Genomic DNA, 22,250 nt, shown 5'->3' on the forward strand with positions numbered 1-22,250 from the left:
CAGAATTACTGTGAATAGTTCTCTGTGCTGACATGTTCTCATATTTTCATATCACATTTTTCATTTCATTTATTAGGACTGTGAAATTAAGGAGGAAGGCACGAAGCACATGCTTATCCTTTACAATGTTCGCATGGATATGGCTGGGGGGGTGGACTTCAGTGCTGCTAATGCTAAATCAAGTGCTCAGCTCAGAGTTAAAGGTGAGAATGATGAATAGGATGCCTTCTTGCATATTTTGGACAAACCAGAGAAATGATATCTCTGTGGACATACTAGAAACAATTAGTATTGTGTAACAAAGACAGCTGATATGTGTTGCTTTGAAACAAAGTGTGTGAACTAAAGGCAGTTAAATTAGTCACTGCAGTTTATGATTAGCTCATAAATTATTCTGACAGATGCCATGTAGTGATAACAGGGTGTGAAAAGTATTTATTATGGCAGGGATTAATGTGTTTGAGACAGGTTTGGCAGCCAATCAGTTATTTTTTTTTATATTCTTGCTTTAGAAACAAGCAGAGACACTATTATGACATGCAACCCTCAAACACGATGTGGGATTTTTTATTTATTTATTTATAAATTAAGTAACACTTAAGTAACATTCTCCTTTTCCTGGAGAAGTCCAGCAGGTTGATTGACAGTAACAGATTTCCTAGCAGGATGTCATAACAGGGGTGGGCTAGTGGCCAATCAGATGTTGCGGTTATTTTAGAAGCTGCATTCCATATGTAGAGAGGCTCTGTCAGTGATTGGCAGAGGCTTAACAGACCTACCTCCAAATGTTTTTTCTGACCATATACATCTTAAGGAAACGCAATATGCAAATGAAGTAGGCCCCCAACACAAGTCCCTGTCTTGCTGGATTCCACTTGTCCTGGAGGCTTACGAGCTCCAGAGCAGTGGCCTGTTGTCAGTGGGAAAGCGCTATGAGAATTTGTAGTTAAAGGATTGCCAGTGTCTCTTGGGTCTTGGAGGTGACTAACAATGTCTTCTCCTGAATCCAAAGCACGAGTGATAGGCCTCTTGAGGTCTCTCAAGGATGTAACAGTGACAGCGGGAGAGACAGCAACCTTTGACTGTGAACTGTCTTATGAGGGCATACCTGTGGAATGGTTCCTAGGGGGTACAAAGCTGGAACCAAGTGACAGAGTAAGTGTGCATGTTGTCCTGTGTAAATTTAAAATGTCATTTGTGGTTTCTGGGAAATTTATAAAGAATTAACTGTTGGTGTCACTATTTTGTATACACTAATTGAATCATTAATGAATTTAGATGATCACTAAACTGTTGTAAAATGTGGTAAACTGTTTTTTAACATCTAGGATTACACGTTTGGAATATTTAACAACTGCTAAACAACTATTTAGCTTTTTCTACATATTGCATGTGAAATTTACACTAAAAAATAGAGTCATTTGTGGCTTAGAACGGTTACATTTGGGGTGAACTGTTCCTTTAAGAGCTTACTATTGTGCTAAATTGTGCAATTTTTTTCAGAATTACTGTGAATAGTTCTCTGTGCTGACATGTTCTCATATTTTCATATCACATTTTTCATTTCATTTATTAGGACTGTGAAATTAAGGAGGAAGGCACGAAGCACATGCTTATCCTTTACAATGTTCGCATGGATATGGCTGGTGGTGTGGACTTCAGTGCTGCTAATGCTAAATCAAGTGCTCAGCTTAGAGTTAAAGGTGAGAATGATGAATAGGATGCCTTCTTGCATATTTTGGACAAGCCAGAGAAATGATATCTCTGTGGACATACTAGAAACAATTAGTATTGTGTAACAAAGACAGCTGATATGTGTTGCTTTGAAACAAAGTGTGTGAACTAAAGGCAGTTAAATTAGTCACTGCAGTTTATGATTAGCTCATAAATTATTCTGACAGATGCCATGTAGTGATAACAGGGTGTGAAAAGTATTTATTATGGCAGGGATTAATGTGTTTGAGACAGGTTTGGCAGCCAATCAGTTATTTTTTTTTATATTCTTGCTTTAGAAACAAGCAGAGACACTATTATGACATGCAACCCTCAACCACGATGTGGGATTTTTTATTTATTTATTTATAAATTAAGTAACACTTAAGTAACATTCTCCTTTTCCTGGAGAAGTCCAGCAGGTTGATTGACAGTAACAGATTTCCTAGCAGGATGTCATAACAGGGGTGGGCTAGTGGCCAATCAGATGTTGCGGTTATTTTAGAAGCTGCATTCCATATGTAGAGAGGCTCTGTCAGTGATTGGCAGAGGCTTAACAGACCTACCTCCAAATGTTTTTTCTGACCATATACATCTTAAGGAAACGCAATATGCAAATGAAGTAGGCCCCCAACACAATTCCCTGTCTTGCTGGATTCCACTTGTCCTGGAGGCTTACGAGCTCCAGAGCAGTGGCCTGTTGTCAGTGGGAAAGCGCTATGAGAATTTGTAGTTAAAGGATTGCCAGTGTCTCTTGGGTCTTGGAGGTGACTAACAATGTCTTCTCCTGAATCCAAAGCACGAGTGATAGGCCTCTTGAGGTCTCTCAAGGATGTAACAGTGACAGCGGGAGAGACAGCAACCTTTGACTGTGAACTGTCTTATGAGGGCATACCTGTGGAATGGTTCCTAGGGGGTACAAAGCTGGAACCAAGTGACAGAGTAAGTGTGCATGTTGTCCTGTGTAAATTTAAAATGTCATTTGTGGTTTCTGGGAAATTTATAAAGAATTAACTGTTGGTGTCACTATTTTGTATACACTAATTGAATCATTAATGAATTTAGATGATCACTAAACTGTTGTAAAATGTGGTAAACTGTTTTTTAACATCTAGGATTACACGTTTGGAATATTTAACAACTGCTAAACAACTATTTAGCTTTTTCTACATATTGCATGCTAGTTCTTTACATCTGTCAGTTAAATGCTTTCCTCATATAAGGACCTGGGGATCAGGATACCAGTTGAGCATTTGATCTGGGTTTTAAGATAACACACAGGGCTATTCTGCTCTGCAAGCGTTCCTCTGGTTATTTTTAACTGCTTCAAGACTCTATGTGCAATGGCAGGTGGCAAGAGGCCTTTTTTACAGACATAGCTTGTATTTACACGTAGATATGTATGTATGTATTTATTTATTTATGCATTTTGTTAGAAGCATTTAAATGTGTTTGTCATATCATTTGCAGTGTGTGCGAGTTAGGCCTTCAGTCATGGCTTTGGATTTTATGTATTTTACATGATACTTTTATTAAACTGTGTGCCGTGTAGCAAATGGGTTTAGTAAAAGGTCACACATTTTGGTGACAACAGATGTTCAAGTTCTGTTTGTATTCCTGATATGTTTGTGTGAGGACTTGATTCTTCGAACAGAGATTACAAACAAGTTGAAAAAAGCACTAATGAACCATAATTCTAACAGTTTTGATTATTTTTGGACAGATTTTAAATTTTTTTTGCTAGCTTCTGCATTATATTCAGCAACGTGTTCAATGTTGTGTTTACAGATATACATAGATTTAATTTTATTGATTATTATTATTATTATATAAAGACATTATAATGTTGTTTAACAACATGACATTTCTCATTCATAAGTGAATTTTTTTGGAAATGGAACTGAAAAATTAAAACAAAAAAAAATAATGTTATGTTAATGTGTAATTTTTTCAGCCTGTTTTATTTTTATTTTTTATTTTGATTGATGATTTAAGGAAGATATTAATTGTAAGCAAATCATATACAACTGTTTTCAATCTGTTCATATAGCTTTATTTGTTACGCAAGTTACACAAGCCAAATGAGTCTAAACTGGCTTCCAGGGCACTAGTTGGGACACAAGAAGCAGAGGTGTGAAAATTAGAACAGTTCCTAGTGCTCAGCTGTTGATGTCTATTGCAGAGGGGCAGTAAATAGCCTCCCCCACCCTTGACATGGAAAGTGTGCTTGATTTATCAATTGGTTTGAATTGCACAGGTGGTGCACCGTTCAGAAGGCAGAACTCACACGCTGACCCTTAGGGATGTGAAACTGACAGAGGCAGGAGAAGTAAAACTCACTGCAAAGGACTTCGTGACACAGGCTCAACTCATTGTAAATGGTGGGTGCCATTTGTTCACAAATGCAGATTTAATTTAGTTGCTAACAAGCATCCCTCATAAAATTAATCAGCCTAAAACATGCTCACGTTGAGGTGAGAATATCAACCATTCTAGTGTTGTAATTGTATTGGTGCTGGTAATTATTAGTGCTCTTATTGGAGCTCAGGTGATTGTCAAAAACATTTGAAATGTCTGTACTAAGAAATTTATATTTACTGAAAAACATTATATCATTAGTCTGTCTTCAAATATCATCATAGGAAATGATAATATTGTTAAAAAGTGAATTGCAATAAAACAAATACATTTGTTACACAGAACCTCCAGTTGAATTCACCAAACCTCTGGAGGACCAGACTGTAGAAGAGGAAGCCACCGCTGAACTAGAGTGTGAAGTCTCCAAAGAGAAAGCAGAGGTCAAGTGGTTTAGAGATGGACAAGAAATTCGCAAAACCAAGAAATATGACATGGTTGCTGATGGCCGTAAAAGAAAACTTCTTATTCATGACTGCACACTTGATGACTCAAGGACATATACCTGTGATGCTAAACAATTCAAGACTTCAGCCTTCTTAAATGTTGAACGTAAGTCAACCAGAATGAAAAGGCAAAAGCTAAGAATTTAAATAGTACTTGCAATGAAAAAATAAAAGACTGAATATGATTGCCTTTTGATCTTCAGCTCCACATGTTGAGTTCACAAAGCCACTCCATGATGTTGAGGTCAAAGAGAAGGAATCTGCCAGATTTGAATGCGAAGTGTCTCGTGAAAGCGCTAAGGTTTGTTGTCTACCATTCAGTTCATCTTTTTTTAATTGACATTTCAATTTATATCTATATAATTCATAGGTTAGATGTTAGACATTAGACATGTTGTGTAATTGTCTGACTTTTTGAAAATGATCACTGTGAGTTCATTCATCAATATATTCCATTGTTCCCTTTGAATAGGTTCGCTGGTTCAAAGATGGTAATGAAATCAGAAAAGGCAAGAAATATGAGATCATTTCTGAAGGAGTAAAACGTATTCTCATCATAAGCAAGTCTGTCTTTGATGACGAAGCAGAATATGAATGTGATGCCAGGACTTCCAAAACCTCTGGAATGCTGACTGTCATTGGTAAATTATTCTGTTAATTTTTAGTCTAAACAGGCTTCAACAACTTGCTTTGAACAGTATACTGATTTGCATGACTTTTTCTGACCACAGAGGAGGAGACTAGATTCACAAAGAACTTGGCTAATGTTGAAGGCACTGAAACCGACAGTGTTAAACTGATTTGTGAAGTCTCCAAACCCAGTGCAGAGGTTACATGGTACAAGGGTGACCAAGAGTTGCCTGAAGTTGGTAGATATGAGCATATTGCAGATGGCAAAAAGAGAATCCTAATTATTAAGGGCCTCCGTATGGATGATGCCGGAGAGTACCACTGCAAACTGCCCACCTCACAAACCACAGGGAACCTAAGGATTAATGGTGAGACTGTCTTGTCCTTGAAATTTTACTTCATACCTTGTATTTCATACCTTGTTTATATAAACTTGCTCCATGCTTGTGATTGACCTAATACTGTAACAATTTTTTTTTACTTTAGAACTTGCCGCTGAGTTCATTGCAAGGCCTCAAAACCAGGAGGTGGTTGAAGGTGAAAAGGCAGAATTTGTGTGCTCTGTCTCCAAAGACACATATGAAGTGAAATGGCTCAAAGGAGATAAGGAACTTCAATCAGATGACAAATATGACATAATTTCCGAGGGCAAAAAGAGAGTTCTTGTTGTCAAAAATTGTGAACTCAAGGATGAAGGTGGCTTTGTAGTCCTCATTGGAACCACAAGAGCCTCAGCTGATCTGATTGTGCTTGGTATGTATGTTTTTGTGTATATTCTTGAAAAATTATGATATAAATATGAAAATTTGATGATTTTTCTTTCTTTTTCTTGTTTTACAGAAAAGCTTAGGATTATCACTCCTCTAAGAGACATCAAGGCAAATGAAGGACAAGAGACTGTCCTCAATTGTGAAGTTAACACTGAGGGGGCCAAAGCCAAATGGCTGAAGAATAATGAGACTTTATTTGAAAGTAGCAAGTTCATCATGGTCCAGAAGGACAATGTATTCTCTCTGAGGATCAAAGGCACTCAAAAATCAGATGAGGCCAACTACACCATTACACTGACCAACCAACGTGGTGAACACGCAAAGAGCTCTTCCAACATTACTGTGCAAGGTATGACACGCACTGATATGCTTTATTTTTTACAGCAATTCTTGCAAGAAAATAGTTATATATATATAACCATCTGCCATGTAAGTGAACATGAATTTCCTATTGAATGGACATTTAGTGGACCGTTTGTATTAGTTTAACAGTAAATTTAAAAAAAAAAACTTTTAAAGATTATACAGTGACGCCTACGGAAATGAGTATTATGTTTATGAATGTATGACCACAAATATTTACGTATACATGCTTACAAACATTTGCTTATATTGTAACCAGTTGACCAGACCGAAATTTCTTTCACTATTTCTGTTATACTTTGGAAAAATATTTATGTTTGTACCCATGAAGGAGTGTTGTTTGTTTGTTATTGTGTTAACCCCTTAACTGTCACCCCCCCCAATTCTTGCAAGAAAATAGTTATATATATATAACCATCTGCCATGTAAGTGAACATGAATTTCCTATTGAATGGACATTTAGTGGACCGTTTGTATTAGTTTAACAGTAAATTAAAAAAAAAACTTTTAAAGATTATACAGTGACGCCTACGGAAATGAGTATTATGTTTATGAATGTATGACCACAAATATTTACGTATACATGCTTACAAACATTTGCTTATATTGTAACCAGTTGACCAGACCGAAATTTCTTTCACTATTTCTGTTATACTTTGGAAAAATATTTATGTTTGTACCCATGAAGGAGTGTTGTTTGTTTGTTATTGTGTTAACCCCTTAACTGTCACCCCCCCATTTTTTTAAATAGGCATGAAAGTGCACTATCCAAACTTAAATTGTTGTAATTTATGAACACTTTGGAATACAGACCTAAGGTTGGTCTCTTTTTAAATAAGAAAAGATTGTTGCAAAAGTGGAATTTTTTCAAAAAAATTAAAGAATCAAAAAGTTATAGAAGTTTAAATGTACTGTAAAGAAAATGCACTATACTCATTTTATTTTATTTGATATATAATAAATATTTTACATAACAGGTTTTACTCTAAAATTGGTATAAAATTAAAGCCTTATGTCTAAATAAGTTATGTTCCAAATTTGAAGTTGATATGAAAAAAATTGAGGTTCCCGTGAGATTTTATTTAGGGCGTTATACCACAAACAGACACCGGGTGCCATCCAAACTCCATTTAATTTTTTTTATGCATTTTTCTGTCACACATGTCTAGATTTCTCTGTCAATATGACTTCTATCTCAAAATATACCACCAAATATGGAATCCTGAGACTTAGACCTTTCCAATTATATGTTTTTGTCAAGATTATAAAAAGGTTTGATTCTAAAAGACAGTAATGCATTTTGTAATATTACACTTGACACCGCCCACTAAGGGGGAGGAGACCACCAACAGATTTTAAAGTACCATTTCCATGGTAGCGCAATGTCCGATTTTAAAATGGGCTTCTAAGCTTTCAAATTATATATAATGTATGATGATTACTAAAAGATTTGATAGAGAAAAAGGACAACAACAAAAAAGAGTGCCAAGCGTCCCACAGGTGGGACGGTGTTCACAAAAATAAAGTTAATAATAATAATAATAAAGATTATATAGTCTTTATTATTAAAGCTTTATTATAAAGCTCACATACTTTATATTTAAAAAGCATTAAAACATTTTTATAAAATATATTTAAATATAAAATACATACTTATATATGGTCATATATTTATAATAAATATGACATTAATTTTCCTGCAGGAGAGTTTAAACTACTAACTTGCAACATGTAGGGAAATTTTAACAAAATGGATTTGAGACTTAGACTGTTTCAAAAAACACATGCCTAGTTAACTTATCATAAACCTTAATTTCCACAGAGGAAGATCTTAGAATCATTGTTCCCCCTGAGGATGTTGACACACAGGAGAAAAAGACCATCAGCTTCACATGCAAGGTGAACATACCAAATGTAACAGTACAATGGATGAAGGCAGGTCAAGAAATCACTCTCAGCAAGAGAATTCTCTATCGTGTGGACAAGGACAAGCACACTCTGACCATTAAGGACTGCAGTCTTGCAGACGAGGGTGAATACGGTGTAGTTGCTGGTGCTGATAAGGCCACAGCAGAACTGATCATCAGTGAGGCACCCGCAGACTTCACCGCTCAGCTCAGTGACCAAACTATCATTGAGTTTGAGGATGCTGAGTTCACATGTGAACTTTCCAAAGAGAAGGCTGAAATCAAATGGTACAGAGATGGCAGGGAGATCAGAGAAGGACCCAGGTAAAATACTTTATTCTAAAGGGTTTTTGTCAAGGGTTTTTGTTGGTTTTCAGTATGTTTAATATGCATTTAATGTTTAATTTTAAGATACCAATTTGAGAGAGATGGCAAAACATGTAGACTGCGTATAAAAGAGTGCAGACCAGATGATGAGTGTGAATATGCCTGTGGAGTGGATGACAAGAGAACACGAGCCCGCCTCTTTGTTGAGGGTAAGTTTGTTTCAGTGTCCATTAACTACCTGGAAATATCAGGGAATTTTAGTAAATGTAATCCCCAGGTACAGAAAAGTAATGGAAATTAATAGAAACTTAAATGGTCTTTATGACTTTGTCACCTCTTTAGAGACCCCTGTGGAGATTGTCAGACCACCCACAGATGTGTTTGAGCCCCCAGGCTCAGATGTTGTGTATGAAGTTGAGCTTAACAAAGACAGAGTTGAGATCAAATGGCTGAGGAACAACATGACCGTTGTTCAAGGTGATAAGTACCAGATGATGAGTGAGGGTAAGATTCACAGGCTTCAAGTGTGTGAAATCAGGCCACGTGATCAAGGCGAGTACAGAGTCATTGCCAAGGACAAAGATGCCAGAGCCAAGCTTGAGCTTGCTGGTAAGATTAATTATATATATATATATATATATAATGAAAAAATGAAATGTTTTACAACCAAAACGAAATCAAATTGAATAAGTTTACAATGCCTTGGTATTTATCCACAGCCGTGCCAACAATTAAAACCTTGGATCAAGACCTGGTGACAGACGCTGGAAAGCCATTTGTTATGGCAGTTCCTTACAATGCTTACCCACAGGCTGAGGCTGAGTGGTTCTACAATGACATCAGTCTTCCAAAAGACAATGTTCACACTTCTGTTGACAGGACAGAATATAGGCTAAAGGACCCAAAGAAGTCAGAGGAAGGCCGCTATAAAATCCTCATCCAAAACAAACATGGAAAAGGAGAGGCTTTTATAAACCTAAAAGTTATTGGTTAGTTATATTCATAGTATATCAGTTAGTTTCAGTAAAACATTCTAGGATTATATTGTTGCTTACAAATGTTGCTCCTTTCACAGATGTTCCTGGGCCTGTGAAGAACCTTCAGGTTGTTGACACAGCTGATGGTGAGGTCAGCATTGCATGGGAAGAGCCAGAGAGTGACGGTGGCAGCAAGATCTTGGCTTATGTGGTTGAAAGACGTGATATCAAACGTAAGACCTGGACTCTGGCCACTGACTGTGCCGATAGCACAGAGTACTGTGTAACTGGCTTGCAGAAAGACTCCAAGTACCTCTTCCGTGTCTGTGCACGTAACCGAATCGGAAGTGGGCCCAATGTTGAGACAGATAAAGCTGTTCAAGCTAAGAATAAGTTTGGTAAGTCAAGAAAATCTGAAAGTCAAGTTGTACACACTAACCGGTGATTCTAATTGTGGTTTTTAATTTTACACACTCCAGATGTTCCTGATCCACCCCAGAATGTTATTGTTGGAAATGTCAACAAGTTTGGTGCCACAGTCTCCTGGGAACCACCACTGTTCAATGGTGGATCTGAGATCACATCATACATTATTGAGCTCCGTGATAGAACTTCTGTGAGCTGGTCTCCAGTCATGGTGACCAAACCACACGAACGCTCAGCTATTATTAATGATGTTATTGAGAACAAAGAATACATCTTCCGTGTTAAGGCTGAGAACAAGGCTGGAATTGGCAAACCAAGTGCTGCCACTAACCCAGTGAAGATCATGGACCCTATTGGTTTGTAAAATCCCATATATCATTAATTTTAGCATACATGAATGCATTCATACGTAATAAATGCATCGTAACGTTTTGATCCACAGAGAGGCCGAGCCCTCCACTGAATCTGACACACTCTGAGCAGACAAAGGACTCCTGTCTGTTGACATGGGAGACTCCCTTAAAAAATGGAGGCACAACTATCACTGGCTACATCATTGAGAGATGTGAAGAAGGCACAGACAAGTGGCTCAGATGCAATGCTAGGCTTTGTCAGGACCTGCTCTACAGGGTAATCTTTGCCAAAGACTGTGTATATATATATATATATATATATATATATATATACACCAAAATGGTTCACTCATATTACAATGAATGGGAGTAAGTGCAATGCACAGTATGGTGGAATAAGCCTTGCTTTCTAAATAAAAGAGTAGTCATCGTGACCCTCCAGCTGCTATTAGAATCTCCAGTTCCCATAGAGATGTGCACTTAGGAATGCACTTGCATTTTCAGCCTGAAATATAGGCTATTTAAGCATACATTTCAATGTGAGTTTGGCAAGCAGTTTTTAAGATTGTTATTTTCCAATTCAAGTAAATAGGAGTTGGTCTTTTATGCCTAGCTGCCCAGAAGCATTGTGAATATGGTTGCCGAGTGAACTGACTTTTCTTTGCTTCTTGTTATAGTGTGCATTAGTATTGTTATGTAATGCTTATGTTGGCATGCATTCCACAGATTTCAGGCCTGAAATTTGGAACAAAATACAGCTATAGAGTACTTGCTGAGAATGCGGCCGGCCAGTCTGACCCCTCAAATATTGTTGGGCCTGTGTTGGCAGATGATCCCCACTGTAAGTGATTTTCGTACCATTGCACCCTACATAATCTTTGATATATCTGAATCTTTGGAAATTGTTTAACACATGATGTGCTTCTCTTGTCACAGTTGCACCTACTCTGGACCTGAGCGCATTTAAGGATGGTCTAGAGGTTATTGTCCCTAATCCTCTTGCAATCCGTGTCCCTATCACTGGGTACCCAGTGCCCACAGCAAAGTGGACCTTCGGTGAAAATGCACTTACTGCTGGTGACCGTGTGTCCATGGTTACAAAGTCAACCTTCACAGAGCTCATTGTAACCCCAAGTGTGCGCCCTGACAAAGGCACATACTCCTTGACGTTGGAAAATGATGTGACTAGTGTCTCAGGAGAGATTGAAGTTAATGTCATTGGTATGCACAGAATTTTCTTATAGACATGTATACATCAATTTACAGGTCAGAAAGTAAAAAGTGTTATACTTTATTTTACTCTCCATTCAAGCCTCTCCAAGTGCACCCAAAGACTTAAAGGTTGCAGAAGTGACTAGAAAGCATGTTCACTTGATGTGGGAGGCACCTGATCACGATGGAGGCAGTCCGATCACAGGCTTTCAGGTTGAGAAGCGTGAGGTTTCCAGGAAGACCTGGGTGAAGGTATAAACATTACTAATATCTTTGACCATTATTTTCTTTGAATGGTACTGTGAACCTACAGTGATAACTTTCCTTGCGTTTATGTGATTTTAGGTGATGGCAGGTTTGCAAGACCAGGAATGCACAGTCACAGATGTTGTTGAGGGCAAGGAGTACTTGTTCAGAGTTATTGCCTGCAACAAATGTGGCCCTGGAGAGCCCGCCTACATTGATGACCCAGTGAACGTGTCTTCACCTGCAAGTGCGTGTTAATACTAATGATAGATTAGTCAGTGTTAAATATTTGCAATATCAAATAATTCATAATTTCTTTTGTGTGTGCATCTGTGTTATTTACAGCTATACCAGACCCACCAGAAAATCTTAAATGGAGAGACAAGTCTGCTAGCAAGATCTTCTTGTCATGGGAGCCTCCCAAATGGGATGGTGGAACTGCAATTAAAGGTTATATTGTTGACAAATGTCAACGTGGTACTGACAAGTGGGAACCATGTGGAGACCCAGTTCCTGATCTTAAGTAAGTGATCATTTTCAAATGAATTACTCTTCAAACTGAATTAAGTTGCTTACATGCATAAGTTAAACTAAATTAATTTTACAAACAGGTTTGAAGTGACTGTGCAATATCAAATAATTCATAATTTCTCTTGTGTGTGCATCTGTGTTATTTACAGCTATACCAGACCCACCAGAAAATCTTAAATGGAGAGACAAGTCTGCTAGCAAGATCTTTTTGTCATGGGAGCCTCCCAAATGGGATGGTGGAACTGCAATTAAAGGTTATATTGTTGACAAATGTCAACGTGGTACTGACAAGTGGGAACCATGTGGAGACCCAGTTCCTGATCTTAAGTAAGTGATCATTTTCAAATGAATTACTCTTCAAACTGAATTAAGTTGCTTACATGCATAAGTTAAACTAAATTAATTTTACAAACAGGTTTGAAGTGACTGGTCTCATTGAAGGACAGTGGTATGCTTATCGTGTGAGGGCTTTGAACAAACTGGGTGCCGGTAAGCCTTGCAAGGCGACAGATGAGATTTTGGCCGTTGATCCTAAAGGTACTTTATTAGATTATGATTTGACATTCAGAGACATTAGGAGTTGAAGTTGAATGTTTATTTGATTTACTTGCCACTTTCACAGAGCCTCCAGAGATTCAGCTGGATGCAAAACTGCTGGCTGGCCTCACTGCTAAGGCTGGCACAAAGATTGAACTTCCTGCTGACATCACAGGCAAACCAGAGCCTAAAGTCAAATGGACCAAGGCTGACCTAGTCCTGAAGCCAGACGACAGAATATCAATTGATACCAAGCCTGGCCACTCAACTGTGTCCATTGCTAAGACCAAGAGGGATGACACTGCTACATACATCATTGAGGCAGTCAACAGCAGTGGCCGTGCAACTGCAACAGTTGATGTCAACATTCTAGGTAGTGTGAAAGACTTTTTTTTTTAAGTTGATACACCCTACAAAAGCATAGGGGTCTTATGTTGCAGTAAAAATATCTAAACAAACCTAAACAAGAAAACCAATAGTGTTTAAAATAGAAATGCTTGTTTTCAGAGAATATATTTTGTATTACAAGATATTACAATATACTGTATCTTGAATTGCTTATTTCTTGCATTTTGTTTAAATCTCTATATTTGTTTTTATATTAAATACTATATATATTTATCCACTTGTTTAATGAAAATAAGAAAAAAAATTACATTTAGGATTGACATTTAGGCATTTAGACTTTTTTTCTTATGCAGTTGGTATTCAGATGATACTAATTTTTAATCTTTACTAACTCCATATAGATAAACCTGGTCCTCCAGCTGCCTTTGACATCTCTGAAATCACCAATGAGTCCTGCTTGTTAGCCTGGAATCCTCCAAGAGATGATGGTGGCTCAAAGGTGACAAACTATATTATTGAGAGGAGGGCTTTAGACAGTGAAATCTGGTACAAGTTGTCCTCCACTGTGAAGCAGACCACCTACAGGGCCACCAAACTTGTGGCTTTCAAGGAATATGTCTTTAGGGTATATGCTGAAAATCAGTTTGGAGTTGGTGCCCCAGCAGAACATGCCCCAATAACTGCCAGATACCCCTTTGGTATGTTATTTAATACTGTTTCATCAATTCAAACACATTTTTGGCTAACATTTCACCTGCATTAGAAATCATTATATATATGTTAACACTATCATAGATACTCCTGGTCCTCCATACAAATTGGAGGCATCTGATATTGCAAAGGATGCAGTAACTCTGTCTTGGTATGAGCCTGATGAGGATGGTGGAAGTCCTATTACTGGATATTGGGTTGAGAGATATGAGCCTGATCACGACAAATGGATCAGATGCAACAAGCTGCCCGTCAGGGACACAAACTTTAGGTATGTAAGGATGGAAATTAGCTCTAGTGTGCCATTGTCGTTAGGTCATTTTAATTTTTTTTAAACATGTCTAAAATACAAATTTGCTTACAGGGTAAAAGGACTGCCCACAAGAAAGAAGTATAAGTTCCGTGTTTTGGCAGAGAATCTTGCTGGACCTGGCAAACCAAGCAAAGAGACAGACCAGATTTTGATTAAAGATCCAATAGGTAGGATTAATGTTTTATAAATATCCTGATTTGCCCATTTCACCTACAAAATGGCTAATTTATATTTTATTTGGAGAGAGCATGCTGTATGAAACGTATGTGATTTTTTTTTTCAGATCCCCCATGGGCTCCTGGTAAGCCCACTGTTAAGGATGTGGCCAAAACAACTGCCTTCCTACAATGGACAAAACCTGAACATGACGGTGGTGCAAAGATTGAGTCTTACATCATTGAACTCCTCAAGAGTGGAACTGACGAGTGGGTTCGTGTAGCTGATGGTATCCCCTCTCTTGAGTACTTCTTGAAAGGATTGATGGAGAAGCAAGAGTACTCATTCCGTGTCAGAGCTGTCAATGCAGCAGGCGAGAGTGAACCTAGTGAACCAAGTGATCCAGTGCTCTGCAAGGAGAGACTCAGTAAGTCACACTATTTAAAAAATAGAACTCTGTCATCATTTATTCATCCTCATGTTGTTCCAAACCTATATGACTTTCCTTTTTCAGTATGACACAACAGAAGAAATTCTGAATAATGTAGTTGGTCGCTTTTTTCCATGCAGTTACAATAAACAGGGAGCTTTCAAGGTTAAAAATGACATGAAAGTATGTATCCTGATTAGTCCATGCAGTGCGTTCACTAGTCTTCTGAATTCAGACATGCAGTAGTTTTGTGTGAACAGGCTAAAATTTAAGTTGGATTTTCAGTAAATAACTTAAATTTCTGTCTGTTCTTTGTTATTGTTATTGTGAAACTTGACAGCCGAAATTTATACAGGTTTGGAAAAAAATTGAAGGTGAGAAAATGGTGACAGAATTGTAATTTTAGAGTTAACCATTGCTGTAACATTTAAATGTTCAAGTGCATACAGTAATTCTGTACACAGCATTTCCTAATGATGGTCCTCCTCCTTTAGATCCTCCATCACCCCCAAGATGGCTTGAAGTAATTTCTAGTAGCAGGAACAGCGCTGATTTGAAATGGACAGCACCTGAGAGAGATGGTGGCTCTCCAATCACAAACTACATTATTGAGAAGAGAGATGTCAGACGCAAGGGCTGGCAGGCTGTGGACACCACTGTGAAAGAGCTGAAGTACACTGCCACCCCACTGAATGAGGGGTCTCTCTATGTTTTCCGTGTTGCTGCAGAGAATGCTGTGGGACCCAGTGAATTTTGTGAACTTGTAGACTCTGTTCTCGCCAAAGATACTTTCAGTGCGTTCTTATTCCTTCTTATTGCTTGTTTCTTCCTTTTGGTTGTTTTATATTTAGTGTTAAATTTGTCTCTCACCTGCTTTTCTTCTTCACAGGTACCCCTGGACCTCCATATAATCTGACCATTACTGATGTCTCCAAGACTCATGTTGACCTGAAATGGGAAGCACCTAAGAATGATGGTGGAAGACCTGTCTTGAGGTACTTGCATATGGCCTTTGTAGCAGTTGGTCAAATGTGGACCCAGGCTTTACTTAAGTATTAATAATATATTATACTATTATAGTATTTATTCATTTTTATTTAGCTTTTGTTTTTATATTTCTTGTATACTGTATAGCTTAATTTTGAGTTTTAGTAATTTTATTATTTTGTAAGTTTAGTCATTTTTATGTGCTGTTAATTTGTTTATTTTAGTTTTAGTTGTAGTAATTTTAGTATTACAAACTTATTTAATTACATTTAGTTGCCAAGACAACATTTCTAATTTTCATGTAAGTTTTGTAACTTTTCATCTAATTTTTATATTTGTATTTTATTTTTTAGCATTAAGTTCATCCAGGATGGAGATAGAATTGTTGCTTAATTCCAAATAAATAGATTACGATCCACAAATAAATGTAAAGAGATTAACAAAAATTAAACATACTGACAAATAAATAGAATGAGATCCACAAATAAAACTTAAAGTTTAACAAATTCACAAATAAATAAAATGAGATTTGCAAATAAAAAAACATATTCACAATTATTATATATGTCACAATCACAACTTTGCCTGGCATTCATTTGTGAATCACGTCCTGTGCATTTGTGAATTGTGAAACAATTTCTTGCGTCAAGACGTGCTGACAATCCACAAATACGTGGACTCCACTCACCGTCTACTCAAGCCAATCAGATAACAGCTACATTTTGCTGACCAATCGTAGCACGCTCTCGCTATAGCCAATCATGTTTTGCTTTATAATCAGGGTGGTCTCCTCCTGAAATAACTTCATTCATCTGCATTGGCTCAAATAGGTAATATAAGGGCCATAAAAATGGGTACAGTAAAAGATGTTTAAAATTGGATTTCATTAGACCATAAGACTGTGTGTATCATGCCAAGCCACAGAATTATATTTTACATGCCTTTGAAAATGCCAGAGAAACAGAGCTTTTAAACAATGCTATACTGATACAAACGCATTATGGAAGTGTCATGTTACTCAAGGTGGAAAGAAAAGCGTCAATAAGTAACTGACTAATAAATAACTGGACTCAACATCATAATAAACATCTGTTTGTGTAATAAGTTAAATTGCTGTCAAACAACAGTGTTTCTCAGTTTTTCAGTCAAGCCGATGTATATGAGCAGCTGTGAATCTAACGATGTATGAAGTTTTTGATATACTTCATATTCTATGTGGTGGTCAGTTCACAGCAGTGATAGAAATTAATCTACCAATAAGTCTAAATAGTTTTTTTTTTGTACCTTTTATGAGCATTTTTACATTTGTAAAACCATTTTTTCTTAAAGTGTGCATGATCTTTTTTATATCCTGTAGTTATAAATGCATAGATAATGTTTTGATATTTTAAACACAAAACATTGAATACTGACATTTGAAATTATAAAAAAATGAAAAGATACTTTAAATGTAAAATTTAAACCACCAGTAGGTGGCAGCAAGTCACTGCAATTGAACCAAATTTAAATGGTTGATACATTCAGGAACGAAACACCGTCATGTTGCTCAGAGACGCAGAACAGTGCTGTGGCTTTGGTTGGAATTAAATTTGTTGTTGAAATAGAGCAAAAACAGGCAATATGGCGTCTAAAACTTAAGTCTCTTAATTAACTTTTTGTTTATTGAACTGTTGCATAAAATTAATATCACATTTGAAATCATTGATTTTTGGAGAAAAGAAACGGCATTGATATATAAATGATATTTATATAAACTATATTAAATTATATAAATTTATACGTTTTCTTCTCCCATATCTTGAATTTTGATCATCATTCGACATGTATTTTAATAAACTGAATCATACAGTGAAAGAACGCACTGTAAATGCGCACACGCACTAGTCTAACCTACTAAACTTCATCGCGCGCTGTTTCTCTGGAATTTTCAAAGGCATGTAAAATATAATTCTGTGGCTTGGCATGATACACAGTCTAATGGTCTAATGAAATCCAATTTTAAACATCTTTTACTGTACCCATTTTTATGGCCATTATATTACCTATTTGAGCCAATGCAGATGAATGAAGTTATTTCAGGAGGAGACCGCCCTAATTGTAAAGCAAAACGTGATTGGCTATAGCGAGAGTGTGCTACGGTTGGTCAGCAAAATGTAGCTCAATTCACAAATGCACAGGACACGATTCACAAATGCGTGCAGCGATCTACAAATGCACAGGACACGATTCACAAATGAATGCCAGGCAAAGTTGTGGTTGTGTCATAAATATATATTTGTGAATGTTTTTTTTATTTTCAAATCTCATTTTATTTATTTGTGAATTGAATTCATGTTTGTGAAACTTTAAGTTTTATTTGTGGATCTCATTCTATTTATTTGTCAATATGTTTAATTTTTGTTAATCACTTTACATTTATTTGTGGATCGTAATATATTTATTTGGAATTAAGCAACAATTCTATCTCCATACTCCAGTGTATCATTAATTGGATAATATCTCTTTCCTAGATATGTCATTGAGAAGAAGGAGAAACTTGGTACCCGCTGGGTGAAATCAGGAAAGACTTCAGGTCCTGACTGCCATTACAAAGTGACTGATGTAATTGAGGGCACTGAAGTGCAGTTCCAAGTCGCTGCTGAGAACGAGGCTGGAATTGGTCACCCAAGCGAACCCACGGATATTGTGATCATTGAGGACCCAACAGGTATGTTAACAAAAATCTATCTATCTGTCTATCTATCTATCTATCTATCTATCTGTCTGTCTGTCTGTCTGTCTGTCTGTCTGTCTGTCGATTGATTGTTTGATTGATTGATTTATTTGGTTTCATTTACTATTTTAAACTTTCATGTTTTGTTTGAGGTCTAGGAGACCCAATTTCATTTTTGATTAAACATAATGTAACATTGTAGATTTTATTAGGATTTAGCTTTATGACCTTTTTTTAATCTTATGAAAACAGCGTTGAAAGCATTTTAACAACTTAAAAACATGCTTCAAATATACTCAAATATGAAATTGAATATTACTGCACAAGTGCATATCTACTTTGTGATTCAACAGAAAGATACATCTTCAATAATTTCGCCCAGTTGGTTTTGATTAGGTCCAAGGAACCTATTAAGATAAATTGAAAATAACAAACAAAATTTCTGACTATTATAATTACGTTTCTAGGACCTCCAACATTAAGGGGAAAAAAATAGAACATAAGTGTTAAATATCTGATTTAGGGATTTAAGATGTAATTCATAATGAATCATAAATGGAACCATTCCTTATCTTGACAGGCCCGCCATCACCACCTCAGGAACTGCACGTCACTGAGGCAGCCAGAGATCATATTTGTATTGCTTGGAAGGCACCAGAAAAGAATGGAGGAAGTCCCATTATTGGCTACCATATTGAGCTCTGTGAGACTGGAACTGAGAAGTGGATGAGAGTCAACTCTCGTCCTGTCAAAGAGCTAAAATTCAGGGCAGGGGATGAAGAAGGCATTGTTCCTGAGAAGCAGTATACCTTCAGAGTCCGTGCTGTCAATTCTGTTGGTGACAGTGAGCCCTCTGACATTTCTGAGAATGTATATGCCAAAGATTCTGACTGTAAGCTATTTTGTTGTTGTTGTTTTTGTAAAATTATAAATACATTCATTGCCATTATAATTTAAGGTTGATTGCCCTGTGACTCGTATCATTGCAGGCAGCCCAACCCTTGACTTCCAGACCAAGGATCTTGTTGTTGTAGAGGGTGAAAAGATGCACCTCCCAATTCCATTTAGAGCTGTGCCATCACCTAAAATTACATGGCACAAAGATGGAAATGAACTAAAGACTGATGACAGAACTTTCTTCAGAGTTGAATACACATCATGCCATCTGGAAATTCCAAGCTGCTTACACGCTGATGCTGGCCAGTACAAAGTTACCTTGGAGAACAGCAATGGTTCAGCTAGTGGAACAATCAATGTTAAAGTTATCGGTATGTTTTTGAGTTCTGTTATCGACTGCTTGGAATATATCAGCTTTTAACAACTGATGAAAACATAATAATGAAAATGCAACTTTACATTTGAAACTAATGCCTTTACTTTGGTTTTACTGTGCTTGTTACAAATGATAGGTCTTCCTGGGCCATGTAAAGAAATTGTTGCTAGTGAGATTACCAAGAGCACCTGCAAGGTGTCCTGGGATCCTCCAGACTATGATGGTGGTAGCCCTATTCTCCACTATGTGCTACAACGCAGAGAAGCAGGCAGGAGAACCTATGTCAATGTTATGTCTGGAGAAAACAAAGTTAGTTGGCCGGTTAAGGATCTCATTCAAAATGGAGAGTATTACTTCCGTGTCAGAGCTATCAACAAGATTGGTGGTGGTGAATACATTGAACTTCGCAACCCTGTAATTGCTGAAGATCAGAAGCGTAAGTAATAACATTCATTGAAAGCATTTGGATGTAACTTTCATTTTGCATAATATTTTAACAACCTTTTGTCGTTCAAATACAGAACGTCCTGACCCACCAGTCGATGTGGAAACACACAACCCAACTTCCGAGAGTGTGACCCTTACTTGGAAGCCTCCCATGTATGATGGTGGAAGCAAAATTATGGGTTACATTCTTGAGAAGATGATAAAAGGGGAAGAGAACTTTCAGAGATGCAATGACTTCCTTGTGCCAGTCATTTTTATGAAATTTTGAATGATTCATCCATTTGAAAGGTAAAAAATAAATAATATCCTGTTCTTGTGTCCTTAGGACGTCCTGGTGTACCTGTAGGACCAATTAAGATTGGGGAGATTTTTGCTGAAAGGATTGGCCTCTCCTGGAATCCACCATTAGATGATGGCGGTTCCAAGGTTACAAACTATGTCATTGAAAAGCGTGAGGAAAACAGAAAAACATGGGTCCATGTTTCTAGTGATCCAAAGGAATGCCAATACACTGTACAAAGGCTAACAGAGGGCCATGAGTATGAGTTCCGTGTTATGGCTCAGAATAAATATGGAGTAGGACCACCTCTGTACAGTGAACCTGAGAAAGCACGTAACCTTTTCAGTAAGTTTCATTCACAGAGAAGCTCTAAATCCAGGGGTTTTCAAACTTTTTGATGCCCATGACCTCTAAACATGATGATGAGGGACCAACTTACTACCATGTGTATATAATTGTATTATATTGCGAGGAAATTTTTTAATAATAACATTATAAAGATAAAGTAAATTATTGGCTTTTATATTGTTATTATACTAAAGATTATCTGGAATATATTTACTATGTATTACGTTGACGGTGTATGTTGTTATCTAGTGATAGTCTACTCATTGTTAAAATAATATGTATAAACCTTTACAAAAAAAACAAACAAACAACAAAAACAGATTTGGCTTTTATGTATTATTGTTAAAAACTAGAATTATGAATAATCTCATGATTTCTGGTTTCTGATTTCCAGTCTTTAGAAAGCAAAATAAAACAATAATAATGTCAAATTGTTAATGTTAATGTGCTAAAATTGTGTTAATTCAAATGGGGGTCTCTGCAAAAAGTAATGTATTGTTGCAATTCAATCTAGTACTTATTTTGCTCCACTCTTCCCCTAACAGCTGTGCCTGGCCAATGTGAGAAGCCAACTGTCACAGATGTTTCACTTGAATCTATGACCGTTAACTGGGATGAACCAGAATATGATGGTGGCTCTCCTGTAACTGGCTACTGGCTAGAGCGTAAGGAAACTACAGGCAAGCGCTGGACAAGAGTGAATCGTGAACCTATCAGAATCAGGACTCTAGGAGTTTTCTGCGTCTAATAAAATTTTGGTCGACCAAGCCTCTTATCGTCGACTATTATGGGGCAGACCTAGTTAGAAATGCATATATTTGTTATTTATTGTGTTTTATATCTATCTATCTATCTATCTATCTATCTATCTAATTAGGTTAAAGACAAGGAAATCAGAGGCACCAAGTTTGTTGTTCCTGGACTTAAAGAGCTTGGACTCTACAGATTTAGAGTGAGAGCTGTAAATTCTGCAGGTGTGGGAGAACCTGGCGAGGTTGCTGAAGTGATTGAAGTCAAGGATAGGACAAGTAAGCATTAATTTTAGATTTCTCTTTTTTTTCTTAACACATTCATTTATTTTACTTTATATTTAATTTGCCATATATTTTAGTTCCCCCTGAGGTAGACCTGGATGCAACTGTCAAGGAAAAGATTGTTGTTCACGCTGGTGGGGTAATCCGCATCCTGGCCTATGTGTCAGGAAAGCCTGCTCCAGAAATTATTTGGAATAGAGACGATGGTGATTTGCCAAAGGAGGCTGCTATTGAGATCACTTCTATAAGTTCAGCTTTGGTTATCAAAAGTTGCAGGAGACAACACCAAGGCATTTATACATTGACTGCCAAAAATGCAGGTGGAGAGAGGAAGAAAGCAGTCATTGTTGAAGTGCT

The 22,250-nt window shown here is 37.0% G+C and overlaps 1 protein-coding gene across 1 annotated transcript in view; it reads left to right on the forward strand.

Moving 5' to 3' along the window:
* The window catches only part of ttn.2 (titin, tandem duplicate 2), a 195,235-nt gene that overhangs the window by 111,447 nt on the left and 61,538 nt on the right, over window positions 1-22,250 (forward strand). The window contains exons 137-174 of the mRNA XM_016293855.1: window positions 77-203; window positions 1,013-1,155; window positions 3,971-4,094; window positions 4,414-4,680; window positions 4,778-4,875; window positions 5,047-5,215; window positions 5,306-5,572; window positions 5,691-5,957; window positions 6,045-6,323; window positions 8,160-8,568; window positions 8,656-8,780; window positions 8,914-9,180; window positions 9,291-9,560; window positions 9,647-9,946; window positions 10,028-10,330; window positions 10,417-10,604; window positions 11,054-11,168; window positions 11,264-11,548; window positions 11,640-11,791; window positions 11,885-12,032; window positions 12,131-12,308; window positions 12,732-12,853; window positions 12,939-13,226; window positions 13,603-13,899; window positions 13,997-14,183; window positions 14,277-14,392; window positions 14,509-14,808; window positions 15,306-15,605; window positions 15,701-15,806; window positions 18,309-18,505; window positions 19,092-19,403; window positions 19,501-19,779; window positions 19,921-20,220; window positions 20,306-20,482; window positions 20,557-20,856; window positions 21,405-21,601; window positions 21,767-21,887; window positions 21,971-22,245. Coding sequence (XP_016149341.1) covers window positions 77-203; window positions 1,013-1,155; window positions 3,971-4,094; window positions 4,414-4,680; window positions 4,778-4,875; window positions 5,047-5,215; window positions 5,306-5,572; window positions 5,691-5,957; window positions 6,045-6,323; window positions 8,160-8,568; window positions 8,656-8,780; window positions 8,914-9,180; window positions 9,291-9,560; window positions 9,647-9,946; window positions 10,028-10,330; window positions 10,417-10,604; window positions 11,054-11,168; window positions 11,264-11,548; window positions 11,640-11,791; window positions 11,885-12,032; window positions 12,131-12,308; window positions 12,732-12,853; window positions 12,939-13,226; window positions 13,603-13,899; window positions 13,997-14,183; window positions 14,277-14,392; window positions 14,509-14,808; window positions 15,306-15,605; window positions 15,701-15,806; window positions 18,309-18,505; window positions 19,092-19,403; window positions 19,501-19,779; window positions 19,921-20,220; window positions 20,306-20,482; window positions 20,557-20,856; window positions 21,405-21,601; window positions 21,767-21,887; window positions 21,971-22,245 — 8,355 coding nt within the window. The remainder of the gene's footprint in view (window positions 1-76; window positions 204-1,012; window positions 1,156-3,970; window positions 4,095-4,413; window positions 4,681-4,777; window positions 4,876-5,046; window positions 5,216-5,305; window positions 5,573-5,690; window positions 5,958-6,044; window positions 6,324-8,159; window positions 8,569-8,655; window positions 8,781-8,913; window positions 9,181-9,290; window positions 9,561-9,646; window positions 9,947-10,027; window positions 10,331-10,416; window positions 10,605-11,053; window positions 11,169-11,263; window positions 11,549-11,639; window positions 11,792-11,884; window positions 12,033-12,130; window positions 12,309-12,731; window positions 12,854-12,938; window positions 13,227-13,602; window positions 13,900-13,996; window positions 14,184-14,276; window positions 14,393-14,508; window positions 14,809-15,305; window positions 15,606-15,700; window positions 15,807-18,308; window positions 18,506-19,091; window positions 19,404-19,500; window positions 19,780-19,920; window positions 20,221-20,305; window positions 20,483-20,556; window positions 20,857-21,404; window positions 21,602-21,766; window positions 21,888-21,970; window positions 22,246-22,250) is intronic.

Source organism: Sinocyclocheilus grahami, unplaced genomic scaffold, assembly GCF_001515645.1.
Source record: "Sinocyclocheilus grahami isolate Dianchi unplaced genomic scaffold, SAMN03320097.WGS_v1.1 scaffold308.1, whole genome shotgun sequence".
Lineage (NCBI taxonomy): Eukaryota > Metazoa > Chordata > Actinopteri > Cypriniformes > Cyprinidae > Sinocyclocheilus > Sinocyclocheilus grahami.